Source organism: Epinephelus moara, chromosome 3 (genome assembly GCF_006386435.1).
Source record: "Epinephelus moara isolate mb chromosome 3, YSFRI_EMoa_1.0, whole genome shotgun sequence".
NCBI classification, from domain to species: domain Eukaryota; kingdom Metazoa; phylum Chordata; class Actinopteri; order Perciformes; family Serranidae; genus Epinephelus; species Epinephelus moara.
The window spans coordinates 11466954-11489219 of NC_065508.1; the positions used below are offsets into that span (position 1 = coordinate 11466954).

The window sequence follows — 22266 nt, forward strand, 5'->3', positions numbered from 1 at the left end:
GATTCAGTGTGGACAGAGAGCGATGCTTGGCGTAAAAATTCAAATGAGGCACGTATTTTCCATAAACAAATATTTAAAAAAGTGTGTGAAGTGCACCTGCCACACGACAGTGGCAGAGGAGATGCACAGCCAGGACACTGTCCTGTGTTTTTGGCATGGAAATATAAGACCCAGACAAATGAGTATTACTTAGTTCAAGTAAACTAATGGAAAACTTTACAAATGACATTTCAGTGCATATATTCAGTAATCTGTCACGAAATACATTTTAAAGTAACCCTCCCAACACTGTTGACCAAGTTTAACAACACTGACATATCGACACCTTATATGATAGCAAACTGTTGCTGTGTTTCAGGCCATCTGGTGACTGCAAGCCCAATCGTCACTCTGCATGTAGCTCTGGTTTATTCTCTACCATCTACTGAGACAAATATCTGGCTCTGTAGCGGCTACATGCCTCAGTATCTTCACCAGCTAATCCCTAAGTTTGTCTGTCTGCTGTTTGCGGCTGTACCAAAACAGTAAAGATGCAGATTGTAACACCAAAACAACAAGCTGAAGGGTAACTGCAGTACAGCTGGACCAAATGTCTTTTTTTTACTTTAAAAGCTTCTGTGGAGATTTTTGAATGAAGCCTTGATTGTTCATAGTCATATTTCATGATGTGATTACTGTAAAATAAATTTAAAATCCAGGAAACAAAATCCTCAATTCAAATGAGGTAATTTTTCAGATTAAATGAGATTGTCTGTTTTTATATTAAATCAACTTTCTTTAATGAAAAAAATTACTCATAGTTCTGTTAGACTGTTGCTAGGCCAACACAGGTACATATGAGAAGAGCAAACAGTTTTCTGACCGCAGTGAAAGTGTTGTTTTTGAGAGGCTAAACACCAAAAACTATGGACAGAGCAGAATGTTGTGAATGTTGAAAATGATCTCATCTTTCTTTTTCAATGAATTTTGACATTTGGACTTTACAGCGCTCTGGAGATATTGAAAACATTTGGACTGGATCACACGAGTTGGACGCATTCCTCCACAGCCATCACTGGAATCTGATTATTTTAATAGTATAATACTAATAATATTTGCCTTATCTTAATCTCTAATTGTGCAGAAATACTGGGTTTTAACCAAATGAATAGACATGCATAAAGAAAAAGCTGCACAGCATTCGAATTTTGATTTAAGTTGATTTTTGAGTGCAAATGTTATAAATGAAGCTCAGCGTAAGTTCAATCAGAAAGACTTTCTTTGTGCTCATCCATTCACAATTCTCTCCCTCCCACTGCTTCCTCTAATCAGATGACTATGGGGGTTCACTTTTCTAATTATCTAATCAAACTTCGCCACGATCTCTATCAGCCAATCAGGATGCTACTGAAAAAGTTTAAATCTGTTCTCTTCTCTGCTGCTGTCAGCTGGCAGAGGAGGCAGAACTGTTGCAACCTTCACCCCGTTCACCTCCAGCCAACTTATCCAGAGTCTGAAACAAGCTCAACAAAGACTCGTTCCTCTACTCATCCCGATCATCTGCACTTCTCCATCTTCTCCAAACCAATCTTTTCACCACCTCTACGACCACCTTCCTGTTCAACTATGGATTCATCACCCTCGTCGTACCATCTCCATGGGGTCCAGTCACCAAAGACTTTTCTCATTTTTCTTTCTCATGTGCACGTTAATAAATATTCTTTTCACGATAAAAACAAGTCTCTCCTGATTGAAATGATGATTCAAAGCTTCGAAATATTCGCCCTTAAACATCATTTGAAAAAAACAGAAGTACTCTGCAGCAAAGGCACAATGTTAATACTTTATGCCTCTGCCAGGGTCAGACAGTTCACTCCCTATTCCTTTTTTACAGCATATAGGTGATTCAGGGCATTAGTGCTTCTTTTTTCTCTCTTATCTACCACTTGGCACAAAATATCAACTCATTCACAGCAGGGCTTCTTTCTACAGCATAGTCTTTCCCTTTTATGATGACGTGCAATGTGGTTGTCATAGTGACACTTCTATATCCTCAGGCTAGATTTGGGATAATCTTTAGGAACAAACGCATGCTCCACTTCAATAACCACCTTTAATGCTATCACTCTTTCAATAACACAAAGAGGAGAAGTGATAAATGTACACGCTGTAAGGAGTCCATCTGCTGATGCCAACAATGCACTCCAGCAGATAATATTGGCAATAACTCCGCGGTGGAATCACAAGTCGCCAAGTGACGAATATAGACAGGGTGATGGATGTGAGGTGAAAAGTTCAGTCTTGACCTTGGAAACAGGAGTTGAAAAAACTATTTCATCACATGGTCCCCTCTGTGGCTCTTTTGGACCTTTGCAAAGTATCACACGGATGATGGATGTTTGCGCTGACAGCATATTGTGAATCTTGGAAAGGATATAAACATTATGAAGTGACTTTGTAAAATGAATATTTTGGTTTGAAATTCTCAATAATATGAATTTTTTTTAAGTGAGTGTTAAGCAGATGGTGCTCTGACTGATATCCAAAATGGATTGGAAACAGAACAGGAAATGATATCCTTTTAATTCAGTGATACACTGTGAAGCTGACCTGCTTTTTTTTTTCCTGCCCTAGACAGATCTCAATATTGGAACATGAGCTGCGGTGATCACTAAAAGGATGATACATGCTGTTTAGTATAAATAAGACTGAATAAACAAGCTCAATCAGGCATATTTAAGACATTTTACAGATTTAAATTTAGCTTATGGGTTTTATCTATTTTCTCCATGCAGTTCCCTTCTTGTGTTTTATTTCAATGGAAGTTTGCTTTGTATTAAGACTTCCAACTTAAAGAACAACCCAGTAAAAAGATGTGGTTGTGGTCCTTATTTATTTATTAAACTGTCAGTTTGAGTGACTGTCTTAACAATCCACCTTCTCTCTTCATTTGTCACTCACTGCTTGTCTATCAATGCGCTCCCTCTCATCTGCTTCCTGTGTTTCAATTTCTTTCCATCCTATCTATCCGCCTCTAATCCATTCTTCTTCTCTCCCTTCCTCAAGCAGAGCTGTTGAAAGAGACGAGGAGGAATGCTTTCCAGCTGACAATCGGGATATTTTGATTGAATATATAAATCAATAGTGTTTTCTTGACTGAGTTCTCCTCTTTCTCTGGTAAGACTCACATTTGTCGGCATGGTTACAAAGTGAATCAACTTGTTTCAGGTGAATACAGTCTCACCATCGCACTCACAACACATTTGACAGCTGATTTAATTAAACCGATCCCTCATCTCTCACCACCTCCTCCCCTAACAGGCCATCAATTCACTGTGCTACACACACCCACACAGCCACACATGCAGAGTCACACACTTCCATCTCATTAAAAGTGAATGCAATGACACGTGAGAGCTGCCAACAGTGAGCATGTATTTAAAATTTATAGACAGTGCATGTAAGCAGTGAAGATTTTAACAGCCTTGATACTAAAAACAACAATCTCAAATTAAAGTTAGACAATGTGTTTGCCACCAATACGACACCTACATGTATGTGTCTGTATTTACTGCTGACACAAATGCTGCTCTGCAACCACAGCATGCAATTCTTGTCCTCGGATTGGTCACTGCTTTGTTGTCGATGGCATCTTTTTTTAACAGTAAGGGTCCTGTTGAGGTACAAATACAGTGTAGGTTTATAACCTTTGGAGGATCCCTTACATAGGAATGTATCGTCTACTGCTTAAAGGCCCTTCGCAAAATAAATACGCATGACCTGCAAATTTCAAGTTTGGACTCCAGAAAAAACACAAAGGTGCAAACAGCTCTCAGAAATATTTCAGTAATGAGCATCGTAAATTTTAGTTTCTACAGTTGTCACAGAGGGAATACTCAACCAAAGATTACCTCAATTTTTTTTTACAATGACAGAAAGATGCTCTACATCAAGATACCTACAGTAATACAAAGGACAAGGCAGGAGGTCAAACAAGCTAGGTTGGTTAATAAACTGTGCTGCCTCTTCCCTCAGGGTGTATTTCTATCTTGTTGACATGAATATACAGAGCTGTGATACCATTGTGAAACACTATCTAATGACTTACTGTGCAGCTGAACAGTTTTATAAAACTCAAAATACAACCACCCTTTATTTGGCTTTTAGTTCCTACTGTTACTGTCCGTAACTCTAAACTAACTCCATGTGAAACTGTTGTCTTGATAATGACAGTATAATGTCCATTTCCACAGCACATATCCTATCGATATAACAACAGAGTCATGTCATACTAACCAATCTGTTGCTCCGAGTTTCTTTTCTCTAACATAGAATTAATTCAAGTCCTTTTACTTTCCCATTTTATCTGACTGATGAATACAACTTATAGGGCTGCCCCCGAATAGTCGACCAAACGTTAGTTGACCAGAGAGGTCATTAGTCTGCAAGATTTCACTGGTCGCTTAGTCGCAGAAAAAAACAACAACCAAACAAATGCAAAACTCTATTAGGAGATGCACCTTGTCAAAATAAATCAAAACCTATATGACTGGACCATGTGTGAATTTAATTTGAAAGGACAGACACAGGAAGACGCCACGCTCAGCAGTCAGACAGGAGTCACGTTACAAACCAATCACAGCCGACAGATATCTTTCCCTTCTTCTGTAAATATTCAGTCTGATGAATATGGAGAAGTTGATCATGTCAGTGCAGGGCTACCCAGAGCTTTACATCTGTCCCCGAGACGATAGGCCTACACACTTCAGCTCTACACTCAGGATTTCAGGTAAATAGGCTATACAATGATTGTTAAGGTTGCTAAGCAACTTCAGATGCAACCTACCATTGTGCCTTTGAAAGTAGCACCCAGCGCCTAACCTTGCATCTTCCAGGCAGTTAAAGACGCGGCATGTGAATGGCCTCTAATTTCCAGGGCTGGTACCTGCAGTTATTCCACAGGCTAGTTAATAACATGTCGGGCAGGAAATCCAAAGTGTGGGATCATTTTGAGAAGGTGAAGGACGAACCCAAGGTGATATGTAAACTCATCTTCATTGGTCGACTACAAACATGACGTATCATCTGAAACATGGAAGTAGCTACATGCCCATTAGCCCACAGCGTCATTAACAGGCGGCTCGCTCAGTGTGTGACGTGCACTTGTAGATAAAATATAGGCCTATATTAATGAAGGTTCATTAGTACGGTTTTGTATTTCTCTGTAATGTAGCACAGTGTTAACAATGTTACTGATTCTATTCTTTCTCACACCTTCAACTCAAACCATTGTGTTGTCCCGCCCAAAATATATAATTTAATAATTAAATTAATATCGTAAACATGCAGGCGACTAGTCAACTAATGGCCCAAAATGACGACTATTGGTCGACTAGGAATTATTCTTAGTTGGGGGCAGCCCTGGCGACTAAAGACCAGCAGATATTTCACATTAAAAGTCTGTCTGTCAGCAGCTTAATGTTAATTAGAAAAAACCTGATATATGAAAAATGGAATCATCAGGTGGATGAAGCTGGTAATTATACTGAAAATAGAAACTTAGAGCAGCAAAGTGGTGACACTCACTTTTAAATGAGGATTCACAGCAAAAGCAGCTACTTTATAGTCATTCAGTTAAAATGATAAGGCAAACTCACTTCCTGATTAATTTCCCTGCTTACTGGTTATACTTTGACTTTCATCATCATCCTAACAGATAAAGCTGTAACATGTAGCCACACTCATGACTGTACAGGATCTTACAACACATTAATTATACTTTCAGTGTTGCAGACGAGAGGGCGAGACACTGACAAAGGCAGAGAACGGAAAATGTCAGGGAGAGGAAGTCTACGCAGAACTTTCTCTGATCTTGATGCCTTTGGCAAAATCAAAAATACCAAGTGTTATCAGGGTTGCAGCTTTTAAACCCATTTCAAAACTTAAGCTGAATCCCTCATGAGCGACTGCCAGTGCTCAGTGTAATATCTGAAGATCAAAGAGCATGTGAGAGAGAGACATATTGTGTCTGTGCTGTGCTGAAGGCAGAAAAATAAATGATAAATAAAACTGGAATAAGAGAATGAGAGGAAACATCGAGAAGCAGCTCATCAGTAAAAGCTGCAGAAGCAAACTTGATGAATGGAACTGCATGTGAGTGTGTGTGTGTGTGTGTGTGTGTGTACATGGGGGTTAAGGAGTGGGGAGGAAATATTTCTATGACAGGTTTTGTACAAACTTTATAGTAACAATGGAGATTTCTGTCAGCTTTTCACCCATAGCGTGTGTGTTTTGTTTTTTGTTTTTTTCCCCCCACCGGGGCTAATTTAATTTTCCAGCTTTCTTTCGCTCTCTTTCACTCTAATCTCTCTTCATCCCATGCTTGCGCTTTACTTCTCCTTCCCTTTTTCTTTTTTTTTGCTTTTCTCCCAAATGCCAAACGGACAGGAGGAATAAACTTTCCCTGAGGCACAGAAGGAAGACAGAAAGAGACGTTTCGCCATTTATGCTTTCACCTTAGAACATCAGGTCCAAGGTCAAGTCCACGGGGTCAGCAGTCATATTAATCACATATGCTAGCGTGTAGTGTGTGTTACAGACTCAGAGGCCAGACAGTAAACTCTACCCTCTAGTCCAACTCTAGCACACTCGCTTCATTTGCCAATTTGACTGTGTTTTCCTTTTTCACTAACTTTTTTCTGCATTGCTAAAAAGAGTCATGGGGATGTGATTTGCATGTGAGTGATCTTTAAAAGAGATATTTTAAAAGAGGCGTTAGTCCCCCAGGCATTTCCCACCCAAATACAAGCTAGAGTAAAAGAGCACAAAGCCTGACAAGTGCTCAAGGTGCCAAAACTGAAAATAACATCTGCCCCAGGGGAGCATGAGGCTTTTGAAGGCCCAGCTGTTAAACTCTGACCTTTGTACCTCTCTTGTCTGTGATGAGAGTGTAGGCCGGCTTTTCTTGGAAATCCATAATGTCTGGCATCCCAGACAGACTCCATGTGCTGATTAAAAAATGGAAGCATCTTATGCTGTAAATTGGCTTTAATAAATCCGATTTGGGCCATCGTTGCACTATTGGAGAAGGCCAGGCTACTTGTTCAAAGGAGAACGTTCTATCATAAACTTTGCATATAAAACAGGATTGTCGGGATTTAAAGGAACTACTCCAGCAATTTAGATTTTGCACTTCCGTCACAGCACATTGGAACACTTGCAAGATACAGAATTAAAAAAGAACGACTGGTAACACCCATGTCTTTCAGATTTCCCATTTCTAGTTACCAAGACTATCAAAGAAGGATTTGTATTCTCTGAGACCAAGATGAGGTAACCTTCACTACACATCACTATTCAGTCCCTCAAGAAAATCGCAATAATTGACACAAATTCAACAAAAGTCAGCAATATTTCTAGGGGCATGCAATTTTTCAGAAGTCCCGCGATTTTCCGTGTTCCACATTTTCTGGCTGACCAGAAGTCGTCGCACGACGTCATTTGAAATGTCATCAGATGTGTCATCAAATGCGCTAATGGCTTTGCAGTATGGAGAAACGCTCTGTATTGACATTATTGGAGTCCATGTTTTGAAACTAGCCTAATGAAATAAAACTAAAGAAGAGAACTATAAAAAACATTTGCAGCTATTTTCGTAATATTCAGTGTGATTATTGTAGCAAGTGATTACATGACTTATTTTTTTGGAGGTAGTAATTTAAAAAAAAAAAAACAACAACACATTTTTTCCCTCCTTTTGTCATTAGCCACAATTTTTTTGTCATTTGCCGCAATTTCCCGCAAAAAATTACATTAAAATGCCGCAATTTTTAATCGCAATTTTTGACAAAATTGGCCGCAAATTGAAGGTTTTTTTTGCCGCGAGATCCTGGAGGGACTGACTATTACATCATCATAAGAGTTAGAAAAGAAGGAAACAGTTTAGCATGCTTCAGCCACAACTCAAGGAATGGCAGGTCTGTCTGGTGGACAGCCTTTAATCAAAGGAGACTTCAGAGATCAGGTCCAAAGTGTGCTGGAGCACACGGACAAGAGGCAACAACCTTTATTAAAAAGAATAATGTTTCGACTTCTGGTGCGTCAGAGATTAATTTTTAAACTTTAGAAAGCTTCCTCCAGAGCCAAAGAAACCATTACACAACTGATTTCACAGGCGGTGGAATCATAACGAGTAAACTGATCTTAATATGTAAAAACAGTGGCAACAGTGCTGACAGAGCCAGCTGTACTAACGTGGGTCAGAAAAGTTACTGACGCGGTAACCGCCTCATGACTGCAGTGCAGAATGGCAGCGATTATGTAGCCTGTGGGACATGAAGAGCGGGACTCACGTGCACAAATATGCACCTGCGACCAGGCTACCAAACATAAACGGGCGGATTACAACATAGACAAAGGGGAGTGTGACTTCATTCTCCGCTCAGGATGCCATCATTCAACTTTTACATATTTGTTTGCCTCATATATGAAACCATTAATGAAAAATGATGTTTAGTTTCTAATGATCTAATGTATGAAAACCTGCCACTTGCAGCTCCGAACTGAAGTTTAGGCTCTATATCCTGATCAGAATATCTTCAGAAAACTCTGTGCACTCTGTGTGGAGTATCATGACTATTTATGGATGGTATGTGGTAACAAACAAAAGAATCATGCCTTTGTCAAACTAAATCTTTTCTGTTATGGCAGAGTGTTTGTGTGTGTGAGGGTCTTCACAGCCCTCGTAAACACGAGGTTATATCTGTTTTCAATAATCTGCGATGAGCAGATTTTGTTTCTTTCAGCCTGCTTAACCCATCTTCTTCATTTCTGCTAGATTAGACTGAATGGGTAAATTAGAGGGAGTTACATAATGCACAGCAAATCAAAGAGATGCAGATAATCTATTTCAATAAAATGAAAAATGATCCTTTCTTGCATTCACTGTTTAGTTACAGGTTTCAAGGACAGCAGCCAACGAACACAGACAAAACACCAGTTGGAATAACTCGCTTCTAATTTTCTATTTTAGTGTCTTTGGAGGCAAAATCTTAAGCTGCCAGGAGGATTGCCATCCTTGCTGAGATCATTTTATGGAGCACCCTGGCTACAACATTGTTCCAGGGACCTTTTTTTTTTAGATGTCATGCATTTTTTCTCCATATATGAACCAAGGTAATGTGGCGGTTCTCAAGCTTTTCTTTGACCTATCATCCGTTATTGTGATGCAAATATAAAACCTTTCATGGTTATTTTTGCTATTATTACCTGTAGAATCAATCAGCAAGAGTGAGTAGCAGCATGCCAACACTGCATTTCGATCAAAGGGAAATTTATCTGAGATGTACATTTATTTGCCTTCAAGTTGAATTGATTTTATTACTCCTTGGTTTCATCTCTCTTTCAGCCTTTGTGCCAAGATGAGAGATCAAATTGATTATTATGGATTTTGCATCCTCTCATCTGACTCTGAATACTACCCTTTTTCCTCGTACAATAATGAGAATCTTACTGGATCTATCTCGGCCTTGGCAGCGGCACCGTAATGTTTCGTGTTTTCCTTGTGGCTGACTGTTAAGAGGCTGAAAATCACTCAGCAGCCCAACATTTAAATCTAAAATAAAATCCTCTGCTGTGTGTCTCTTCACGCTGAGCTTTAGGGTTGGGTCGGTATGAGAAAAATAAAAACGGTCCGGTTTTTGTAAAAAACCGCATCAAGTCGGTAATACCGCATTTTCGCCACTTGGGGGCGCAATTGACTCATTTAAAATAAAAAACGACCTCAGGACAACAGAGTGACAGTAACACGTTTCTTTTATTCCTTACAAATACATTGTGCAGCTTACTTACGAACTGCCTTTTGTGTGACACTGGTGCGCGGAGTGGAGTCCGCGCGGTCGTGCTTTGCGCGCACAGGGCTTGCAGACGTCCACTTTTACCAGGCGGACTTCCGCGGTGTCCGCTCTGCGTACGTTCTGCCCGAGTATGCGGTCCGGTCGGTCTCAAAAAATGAAACCCGGTTCAAGACGGAGTACCGGACCGAATTGGTATTACCGAGAACCGACCCAACCCTACTGAGCTTTGATCACACATTGCCCTTTTTTTTTAAATGCAATAAAATAAAATGTAGCTATAATCCGCCTCCAAAGGGCGTAAGGCTTTCCATCTGAGAAACTGCAAGATGCTAACAACTAAATTGGCTGGGGCAGAGTTAATAAAGGGAAATCTGTTTCACCTCGATCACACACGCGTGCATGCAATACATGCATAAAAGGCCCACAGGTATAAAACACTTGATAGCACTCTATTCCACACAAGCATCACCTGAAGAGGAGAAAAGGCAGAAAAAAATTAGGACAGATGCTTGCGAACGTTTCATTTCATGCATCATTAGGTGCCCTGTCATGACCGACAGGTTGTTCACTTCTGTCGTTAAATGCCTCTTTAATGTGACTCATTTGCCCTCTGTGCTCTTGAATATCTGTTTCAGTCTCTTTCCAATTCAGTTTTTTCTTTTTCACTTCCCCCCTCCAACATTAACAAGCAGTCATAGACGCTATAGGTCTTTTATCTTTGCATAACACCCTCAGGTGGATCCTGGCCTTGGTACAAGAAATGCAAAATAAATAAATAACATGCCTATATATGTGTAACAGAAAAGCTAATTAACTGGATTACATTAATACCTGGGATTTAAAGCGTGTCTGTTTTCTCAATAAGTTTCAGACTTCACACACATGACAGGATCATGATGTGTCGACTAGTGTGACAATTTTTGTAACATTCTGAGGATGAAGCTGCTTGTCAAGCGGTCTATATACATGTTTTTTCAGTGCGTCCATATTCCACTTTTTAAGGACTAAGGCCATGGTGATCCAAAATATTATACTGTTTGACTTGTTTGGTCTGTAAATTTATTCCTTCGACTGTTGTAATTAGGGCTGATCTACAGAGCAATGAAGCCTGAGGCAAGTTGCCCCAAGGGAACAATAACATGCAACAGGATTAGTACGACTGTAGTGCAAGTGTTAACTGCAGGTTTTACTACTCACTGACTACATTTACACGCTCACTGATATTACACTATTAATCAGGATATGACAATAGTCCAAGTTTGATACAGGTCATGGGAATACATGGGCGTAGATTTGGGTGTCCAACCCCACCCCCCAAAAAGCATGAAAGTAGTAGAGGACTCTTGTTTCAATTCACCAGAAGGCAGGAAATTAAGTGACTGACGCTTAAAATTTCCTTCGGAAGAACCCCCAAACCCTCCCTTTTCATTTCTGTCCCCCAGAAATCTACACTCAAGTAAAAGTCCAATTACTCCCATAAAAAATAACTCAAGTACAAGTACAATTAACATTTGAGAAACCTACTCAAGTATAAGCTAAAAAGTACCTGGTTAATAGATTACTCAAAAAATAGCAAAAACCAAGCAACAAATAAGGATTATTTCATCTTTTCTTCCCTACCCCTCCCTTCCTTATCATAACATTGAAAATTAATGTTGCACATGAAATATTAACATAGCTAAGGTTAGCTTGCTTACTCATTTTCAACTACAGCTTGTGCACATTACTTCAATGTGGGGTTGAAAAGAAAAGTTATATGTTGTATGTATGTGTAAAATGTAGCATTTGGTCTTAGATGCTTCATTAAAAACACATTTTTGAAAAATCCGAGATGCTTTAGGTCAGTCTGGTTTGCAACTGTGGTGCTATCCGGGTAGCCTGGAAATCCAGACCCAAATCTAGAAAGATTTAGGGTCTGGCCATGAGTAATGCAAATGGCCCAACTCGAGGGGCGGCACAAAGCATGCATTTGTAAATATCACTGCACGCAATTGGATAACACTACGACCAATCAGAACAATACACGGGGTGACGTATCCAGAGCTTAGCTACCAGCGGAGCTAACTGGTAGATTAGACTCTTGCCGTATCCGGTCGGCAAAACAGCAAAAACGTCCTTCTTGCAAAGGAAAGACTCGAGCGCCGTCTTCTGTTCCTCTTTTAGAGAAAAAGCCAAGTCTAACTCGTTCATTGTAGCGGCCAAAGCCGTTTCAAACAACTGGTGTTCATCCGTAGCCATCTTGCAATGTTTACTGACTGATTCCGGACTTCGTCGTCGCAGCGCTGTCGTCATCTGTTTAGCTCGCCTCTGGCCCGCCTATATCAGATACACCGATGTGATTGGTGCAGCTCGGCTCCAAGGGCATGGGTAATGAGCATCATTACTGATTGCCAGAGTGACTCGCTGAACAAATTCAAATTGTGCTCTAGCGAGAACTCTGGATTTCCAGAGTACTATCCAGGTGCTCTCCCCCCAAAACTCGATGGCATCTAGAGCAGACTTGCTGTAACGAAGGTATAAATGGCAAATGTAGTGAAGTAAAAAGTAGATTACTGGCTCAAAAATATACTCAAGTTAAGACTAGAAGTACAGTTTAAAAAAAGAACATGAAAAGTACTCCTTCCTTAAAAAACTACACTTGAAACCTCTGCTCTTGTGTAAACAGCACATTATGTGTGTTGTAGCAAATTGTAGCAATTTCCATAAAGGCATGTGGAATATGCTGGTATCATTTGAGTTTTAGGAGCATTTCTCGGACAGGTATACATGCATTTGGAATGTGCATCCTGATTGGGGGCTTTACTAGGGGCAGGGGATAAAAATCGGCACAGCATGGCATCGCAATATTTCTGTGTGGCTGTCACACAGCGCAAAGTATCGATTTTATCCTATAAATCATTAATATGACAAATGCAGATTAAACTTAAGGTAGTCTACTAGAATGATATAATCAATTACTTTTTCAGTCCACTGGATACATTTTGCTGCTGCCAAAAAAACATAAAAATGGCTCAAGTGAGATGAACAGATTGAAAACTTTTTCTTATTAGATAAAACAGATGCTGACAAAGTTCTCCTCTGGATGTGCAGACATGTTGCTTTAATTGATCACGTCAGTCAGTTAATGACCTGATGTCTCATCCCTGACAGAGCAAACATCAGACGCAGACACAATGAAGAGAGCAATGAAAAGTAATAAATAACACGGACACAGAATTCACATGTAGAGGTGAGTACATAACCAAAAGCTGGGTGTAAAACTATCTGTGAGAGAGAGATTAAAAGAATGAGGGTGAAGGGGAGAGGGAGAGTCAAGGAGAGGGAGTGGAGGTTTCAGAGAGGAGACAGAGGAAGGAAAGTAATCAGTGGTGAGGTGCAATCGTTTTGGTGACAGGCTGCACTTGAAGGACTCTTAAGTCAGGAAGTGTGATGACTGGTAGTTTGTATCTTCTCTTGATCTGACAAGGTGTGTGTCAACACCGAAGAGGCTTGTAGAATGGAACAGAAGATCCCACGATGACGGCCTGTGTGTGTGTGTGTGTGTGTGCGCTCAGCCTCATGTTGCTGTGAATTCCATATGCAGGCGTGTGTTTACACCTGTTAATAACCTCAGCATGGCTGTGGTGCTTTTTCAGACCAGTGAAAATATTTTCTGTTTAAGTTGGTCTTTGGTTTCAGTCGTGTAAACTGCTGGCCAGACACCGAGACAGCCTGAAAAGTAGGCACGCTTTGAAAGATAAATCCAAAACATACATGCCCAGTACGTGAATGTATTCAAAACTTATTTGAATAGATTTTGTACCTGCTACATGATACATTTATGGGTGAATGCATGTGAATGGAATTTTGTGTTATTATTTTTATTTCAAGTTTCCCTCATTCAGAGGAAGTAGACACAGTCCTCTATTGTTGGTGCAGTCAGAGAGATGAGGGAGATGCTTTTTCAAATCTTTCTCATCGTCTTTCTAAACGTAGACCATAGCTTTAAACAGACAACCTGCCAGTCATGACTGACTCTCCAAGTGCTCAGCGGCCACATATGCATGTGTGCGTGCTGACCAGTGGCGATTGCTCTAAGACTGCAAGGGAAGCTCAGCTTCCCCTAAAATGTCAAAAAATAAGTTGTCAAATATGTACTGTTGTGTTTACATTTCATTGACTAAATATGCGCTAGAACGCGTTCAACTTTTGTTCAGAATCAGCTACTTATCACAGGTCACTGACGCGACTTTCTTCTCATTCATTCCCGTAGCGTCACAGTGCATTAAACAGTGGAAGCTCAGCATCCAAAGACTTCAATGGGGAAGCATAGTGTGGGTTGTTCCACTGCAGCGAAACTAGACAGTCATTGGATAAATGCTTGGTTTTGTCCCGCCCATCGGATGCTCAGCGTCTCTGGGGGTCTATGGGGCAGTGGGCTGGCCTCGGCTGGCCTGGATGCTGGGCTTCTGCATGATGATTGGATGATCTGTCTGAGGCTGAATCCCTTTTTGATTGACAGCGAAATGAGCGAATCAGCGATCTTGAAATATAAACCACCACCGGAGCATTTTTCAAGTTTCATTCCGTTGTTCCGAGTTGATCTGGAGACTTTTGCAATCCTCTTAGTAGTGTTGTCACAATACCAAAATCTTTTTTTCGGTACCAATACTAATATGAATTTCGATACTTTTCGATACTCTTCGGTACTTTTCCTAAGGAAAAGTCCTTTTGGCTACAAACCTTGAGAACAATAAATAGTAGGGGTGTAACGGTACCAAAAAATCATGGTTCGGTAAGTACCTCGGTACGGACGTCACGGTTTGGTAACTCAAATGTTTCACCAAGTTGGTGTTGTCTCGTGTTGTCTCCCTTTGCGATTCAGACTTTCTCTTGTCTTTTTTCACGTACGCCAGCTGCTAATGTTGATACAGGTGTTGTCTTACACACCACTTGTGCAATCTGTGCTCCAATAGGAACAAGGAAGGCGTTTGTGTGCATAAATGAATTAAACAAATGAATGAATTGAATCAATTTAAAAAGTACCGGTATTTTCCAAATGCAGTATAGTACCGTTTGGAATGCTCTAGTACCACGGTACTATTTTAGTACCGGTATACCGTGCAACACTACCTCTTAGTGACTTTTTTTTTTCTTTGTTAAAAACGACTAGCGACAAATCTAGCATCTTTTTCTAATATGATTGGAGACTGTACTCGTGTTTGGAGACTCTGACTTCTGTCGCTCTGCAGTTACTGTCCCCAATGAGCAGCGGGTGCTGCTGTGAGCCCCTCCACCGTCCCAAAGCACTCACAGGCGGTCACACTAGCCTCGTGCAGCAGCCCCAGAGGGTAGAATTTACGTATAAATAAACACATTTTATGATGTAGGCCGAAAATGAGCTTCCCCTCCTTTAAAGACCAGCAGCCGCCACTGGTGCTGATGTGTGCTCCTGTGAATTTCTGTGTGCATGAAAAAAGTGGGTGTGTACATTCTTGAACCCAAGTGTTTATAGGTCATGTTTGTATATGTACTTCTCCTTGTAAACACAAATGAGAACTCTGCAAATTCCTTATTCCTCACTCACAACCATCTGCTATAAATCTATTTCTGTTTTTCTTAACGTTTCTCTCATTGTGGTTTCCCTGTGTTCTCCTTTTTTTTTTTTTTTTTTTTAATATTTGCTTCTGTTGAGTTTTTTTGTGCAAAGCACCTTGAGTTTTAGTAGGATTTTCCTTGAAAAATACCCCTTTTTACAAGATGACGATCGTTTTAAACAGATTTTCTGATGAGTTTTACGTCCTCAAACATCCAAAAGTGTTTCCTCCTACAATCACTTTTCCCGTCAGATTACCATAAACAAGGAAAGCTTAGAAAATGTTTCTGGTCGTGGAAAATGAAGAGAAAATGGGGACGAAACATGAAAATTAGATGTTAATTATCCCTGAAAATGATTAATTAAACCGCAAATGGTTAAACTGCACTGAATTTACACTGTAAATGGTACTTTAAATTTAATTTCTAAAATACTGTTACTATCATTATCCAGTCAGTGACCCTTTACTCTATTTTTGATTTTTTTTTAACTGTAAATAACAGGACCTACAGCGTCTGAGGAACTACACGGTGTAACTTTAGATTCATCTTCTGATACACTCACAGTGAGCTGGGCCGGATCTGCCGGGTGTCTTGCTCTCCGTCGTTGCTGGTCAGGCTGTGTCTCGGGGTTCGACCTTGGCTGCTGCTGCTGCTACTGCTGCTGCTGTTACAGTTGGCCGAGGAGGAAACCGGCTGCGGCAGCTCAGCAACTGTGGCGTTGACAAGACTGTTCTTCTTTTCACCTAGAAGAATAAAAAAAGATTTACAAGCTTTTCAGTAATTTCAGCCTAAAAAATCTTGTCAATTTTCTCTGCAAGAAGCCACTTTTATAGTGACATGCTTTTTCCTCTTTTAGAACAGTACGTCTGTTCACCAGAGTGGACTCAACAAGAAATGGTCGTTATAAGTCTTTTTATTCTCTAAGTTTACCGTAGCAGGTGTGAGCCAAATCAAATGGAAAAATAAAACAAAGGAGAGGGAAACAATCTATGAAAAATTAGGTGCTTCAGCTCACCTTTCTGGGAATGTGTTGGTGTGTGGAAGAGTGTAAGAGGCCTCTCACTGCAGGATGGGGCTTTGCTCTCTGTGCTTCTCCTCCTGGACAGGTTGAGCTGCATGTTGGTCGGACCGCCTGCCGAAGTTGGCATGTCCCTGAATATCTGCACACACAAAACAGACAGTCAAGTGTGAGTACAGCCAAAGAAACAATTTATAAATTCACAAAACAAACATGCAGGTAAAAAGTTGCAGAATTTATTTGTTTTTCTCCAGTGAACAACATGTGTACAGCGTGTTCTCTGTGCTGTCCAACAACTTATGGTCTCAAATGTAACTGCAGGTCATCACATTTAAGGCAAAGACAGAGATCACAAAATTATGCTTAAATTTAAAAACGTGCACCTATGCAGGATTGTGATTTGATAGAAAAACAGTACTAAAAAAATCTGCACATCTAAAACTAATTTCTGGATTCATGCTACTGAGCTGCAGCCTTCACAGCTTAGACGCTACTTAAACAACAAAGCTGCTTGCTGCTTTGTGTAAAAGTTCTATGAATAATTACATGTGCAGAAACGTAACAACAGGGGACATTGTGGGCTTCTGTCTGTGATTTGTGGCACTTATCATGACATTGCTGAAGTGCATTTCTACTCCTTGAGGCACAATTATGCAAGATGCAGAGAGCACCATGCTGTGATAAAAATATACTGCACTGTGTTTTTTTTGCTCCTCCTCAATTACATATCTATGTATTTTTCAAAAAAAAATTTCCACTAATGCTGCTGTGCTTGTATTAGTATTTTTTTTTTCAGCTTAAGTAAAAACGTAATCATTCCCACATCCATTCAACTGTCATCGCCTTTTTCCTGCTTTTCAGCCAGCTCCACACCCTTAGCTCCACTCGAGAAGAAAAGAGGAGGAAAAAACAGACTGGAGTGCTGAGAACTCATTTTAAAGCACACTGGATTTGCTGTTTTGGATGCAGAAAAGCGTGACAAACTGTAATGAGCAGGATCACATGAAATCTACAAATGTTTCAGTACAGTACAAGAGCACATCACAAAGCTCCAGTGCATCATTTCAGTGCTGTTTACATCAAAGTGAAATCTTTTCATTTTACCAGGCGGTTATATTGTCATGGGAAGATGATAAAAAGCTCTTCACACAATCTGAATTCAGCGAATAAAATGCACAGGATTTCTGAAATATGGGTCTAATCCTCCTTTTATTTGTGCAGAGGAGGCAGATAAGCGAAGCGCAGAGTGTCATTATTCTGCAGGTGTACAGCAGAAGGCGGTGACACGAGGACTGTGATGAGATCTCTTTAAGGATTCAGAGCCCCTCCGTCACAGCATGTATACTGTATTTGTTTTGTTTATGCACACTGCACTCGAGACAGCTGCTGTCTGGGACGTCTGGATGCGGGGCAGGTGTGTGTGTGTGCGTAACCAGTCTGTGTGTTAATCTGCACACAGGTGTGGGATATGTGTCATTTGTCTGTGCGTCTGATCATTTGTTTCCTCCACTGGCTGAACGTACCATGTGTGCACAATTCTAGGTTCTGAAACAGTCATGTTGACTTGTCTGTTGCCATGGTGACATCTGTAAGCAGCTTGGCCTGCCAGTTAGCTATTTGGATCTAAAAGGGGAAGTAGCTTTAAAGTGTATATACAGTGGAGGGCATAGTTATGGCTTGTGTGTGTGTGTGTGTGTGCGTGTGTGACAGGTGCTCATTCAGATATAAAAATTTGGTGAATTAAAGGGATAGTGCACCCAAAAATGAAAATTCAGCCATTATCTTCAGGACACTTGGATCACTGTGGACGAGCAGTATGGAGATATTTTGTGGTTTCAATTATGTGTTTTTGGACGTTTGAATCTGGGGCGCCATCAGCCTCCATTAGGTGGAGTTTTGTTGCTACCCACTCTCCCCTTGGATCTCCGCAAGTGATGTGAGGACTCTAAAAACTCCACCTGAGCCTCCTTCGGCATATGGGTGAGCAGATAATGGCTGAATTTTCATTTTTGGGTGCACTATCCCTTTAACCGTTGTCTGAATGCACAATTAAACAAAAGGTTATCCCCTCCACAAAGCCAACGGATTCATTTAATCCTCAACCACGCCACCAAACTCTGTTGCTCGTGTGATTCATTTATATAAACTCATACTCGCACCCTCTTACCTTCTCATGGTGCTCAATGAGGATCTCCACTACGATGTTCTGGAACTTGATGTCCATGATGGCTGCCACCGTCTCCTCCTGCGGGCGGAGCAGAGTCGGCCCGAAGACCACACCCAGGTTGGCGATGGTCATCAGGTTCTGCTGGTGGTGACTGGCCACTCTGTCGAGGTGAGGGGAGGAGTAGACAGAGAGTTAGTGAGTCCTATTTATAACAGTGTGGGGGGAGGCTGAATAACAGAACACCTCTCTGTGTATAGCAGCTCAACAACACCACGAACTGCATCCTCCAATGTGACCATAAAGTTGAATCAACACCTCTTTAAAATGAACATTGTAGCTTTTATGACGGTAGGATTTATTGTTGTACTAGACTGCATTTAGCAGACAGAAAGCTGAGGAGAGCTAAGGTGTGTTTACTATGATCCAGTCATTCAACCTATAAGCCAGTGATGATGATGATAATGACCGCCGGCAGGTATAATCCACTAAACCCAGGTAAAGATGTGCATGTCTTAAGAATGCATTCGCGCCCGCCTACGTGTTGTATAACCCTGGCTGATGTCCCATTTGTCACACATTATATCATGCTGCTGCTGTTGAAGAAAAGCCTGATAAAGCCAGAGGGCTTAGACGAGGGTTTGGAGTGAAAACACAATGCCAGTCAGCTGCTTTAGAGGAATAATTACACATAAGCCAACTGTGCCGTGCCCTGCTTTTTAGCTTATAGGCTGCAGCAGCTTGTGGTTATGTAATCTACAGACAGACAACCTGTTTGATTCATGACGTTTTTCTTTTCTTGTCTTGACAGTATATTGTTGCCTCCAGTATAAAACCAACCAAAATGTGGACGCAAAAATGGGATTTGAAGTCCTGGGAGGGGAAAAGTGAAGAGGTAATAGTCAGGGAAAGGCGTTCATAAGAAGACAATGAGATCTTTGCAGGAGTCTTACAACTGACTTACTGAACCCAATCACCCAGAGTGCTCATCAGCATTCGCCCCACTGAAATGTCCTTGAGCAAAACATTGAATTACAATCAACTCAAAGGATGAGTGGCATCCTTTTATCTACCAGTTATTTTTCAGAAATCATCTCGATTATAACTGGGCTAAATTAGTTTGAATTAGTTTGGTTTCTGAACATTTACGTAACATAAAATTGTTTCAACAGCACTGATGCCTTTGCTGCAGATCGAAATATAGTCATTTCAATCCTGTTCACAGAAGAGTTATGAGTAAACTAAATGTATGAAAAACTACCTACACACTGGGACATCGTTTGACCTGCAAATCACCAAATTAGTCCTCAATGGGCTGCGAGCATGGTAGCTCCTACGCTTCCTGGCATCCACATAAAGACCTGCACCTGACCATTAACCCCTCTTTCCCTTCAAGGGATAAGTCGGAAAATAGATTTGCCCTGATGGCTGCTGGATTTCTATTTTGAGAGCACACTGCCTTAATGCATGTGGTCAAGAGATTACATAGAGCCCTAATCCTCCTCAAGGATGGACAACAACAACAATCAAGATAAGGAGTATTACCGTGATGTGGGTGTAGAAAGAGGAGAGGGCATGAGAGAAAAGGATTGCCGTTAACACGACATAGGAACTGCTAAAATTAAATCCTGTGATGTTTCGTAGGTGCACAATGTATAATACAGCATAATGAATGACTGCAGTTGTCTGTGTGTGATGTGTCCACCTACGTGGCCAGGTGTTTCATCAGCAGCTCCAGCATCTGTCTGTTCTTCTCAGGCAGCCGGTGCACCAGCGCATGGATCTCTGTCACTCGGGCCTCTTGGTTATCCAACTCTGGACAAAGACAGATAAACGGACAGACACACAAACGGTTAAAGACTTGAGCGAGTCACATTTGATGATTGACACATACATACACCGATACAACATTGATCATCTTGTAACAATGCAATGTTCTGTTGGAAAACCTCAGGGTTCTGACATTCATGTGGTTGCCACCTGACACGCTCCACCCACCTGAACACCAGTGCAGAATAGGTACCCCTCCTTATGTCAGTGGCACTCCCCAGTAGCAGTGTTTTTTAGATGGTAAAAAGCTGCTGATGTTATTGATTTGATGTGGCTGTTAAAGTTCAAGTCTGAGTCCATTATTACCCCGAGATTTCTAACCTGATTTGTAGGTTTTAGAGAGAGAGACTGGAGGTGACTGCTGACACTTTCTCTTTGTTTCTGTGGACCAAATACAATGACTTCAGTCTTGTCTGAATTTAGCAGGAGAAAGTTGTTTTGCATCCACACACTGACCTGTTGGATGCAGTGACAGAGTGAATCCACTGGTCCATATTCACCTGCTGTCAGTGAGACACAGATCTGAGTGTCGTCTGCATAATTGTGGTAGGACACATTATTACTTTGTATTAACTGGCCTAAAGGCAGCATGTAGAGATTGAACAGAAGGGGTCTCAGGATTGACCCTTGGGGCACCCCACAGGTCAAGGCCATGTGGTCTGAGACACAGTTACCAATTTCAACAAAGTACTTCCTGTCTTCTAGATAGGACTTCAACCAATTTAGGGCAGTGCCAGAGATGCCTACCCAGTCCTCTAGTCTCTGTGAAAGGATCTCATGATCGACAGTGTCAAAAGCAGCACTCAGATCTAGCAGGACTAAAACTGAGACTTTGCCTGCGTCAGTGTTCAGGCGGATGTCATTTGTCACCTTAATAAGAGCGGTCTCAGTGATGGGGTCTAAAACCTTACTGGAAAACATCAAAGGAGTTGTTCATTAGGAGAAAGTCAATAAGCTGTTGGTAAACAACTTTCTCAAGGACTTTGCCTAAAAACGGCAGATTTGAAATGGGCCGGTAGTTGTTCAGTACTGTGGCATCAAGACTGCTCTTCTTTAGGAGAGGCTTTATGACCGCAGTTTTCAAGGCCTTTGGGAAGGTTCCAGATTGTAGTGACATGTTAACTATGTGAGCGAGTGGTGGTAACAAACTGCTCAGCACAGACTTTAGAAATCTAGTGGGTAACACATCGAGGCAGCATGTAGATGAACTCAGACTGGTGATGATCTCTTGGACAGTTTTGTCAGTTACAGGTGCAAAATGAGTCAGCTCTAAGTGTCTAGGTGGCTGCAGATTGTTATTGGTGTTGTGGAATTGATGGCATTTTTAATGGTCTGAACCTTGTCGCAAAAGAATACTGCAAACTCATTACACTTAGATGTGGAGATCAGTTCCAAAGGCAGTTGAGCTGGAGGGTTTGTTAATCTGTTCACTGTTGCAAATAAGACACGCGAGTTGTTACTGCAGTTTCCAATAATTTCAGAAAAGTACCTCTCCCTTGTTCTACGTAAGATCTGGTTGAACACGTACAACTTTTCTTTTCTTACATTAACCACACCACTAACCCTCTCTACATTAATAGAAACCACACCACTAAGCCTTTCTGTCCCCACATTAACCACATCACTAACCCTCTGTATCTTAATAGAAACCACACCCCTAACCCTTTCTGTCCCCATATTAACGACACCACTAACCCTCTCTATCTTAACCCTTGTGTCTGATGTGGACAAAAATGTCCATTTTCATTTTTCAATTCTTGATTGTCTTGCAGTGGTTAGGGTTATTGCCATGAAATTTGGTAAAAGGTCATCATTTTTCACCAACTTTGGAATTCAAAAAAAAT

The 22266-nt window shown here is 41.0% G+C and overlaps 1 protein-coding gene across 1 annotated transcript in view; it reads right to left on the reverse strand.

Annotated features, from left to right (window-relative positions):
- Positions 1–22266, reverse strand: part of LOC126387647 (rho GTPase-activating protein 26-like) — a 123685-nt gene that overhangs the window by 11054 nt on the left and 90365 nt on the right. The window contains exons 17-20 of the mRNA XM_050040235.1: positions 20302–20407; positions 18596–18755; positions 16426–16570; positions 15973–16153 (exon numbers count right to left, since the gene is read on the reverse strand). Of these exons, the coding sequence (XP_049896192.1) occupies positions 15973–16153; positions 16426–16570; positions 18596–18755; positions 20302–20407 (592 nt within the window). The remainder of the gene's footprint in view (positions 1–15972; positions 16154–16425; positions 16571–18595; positions 18756–20301; positions 20408–22266) is intronic.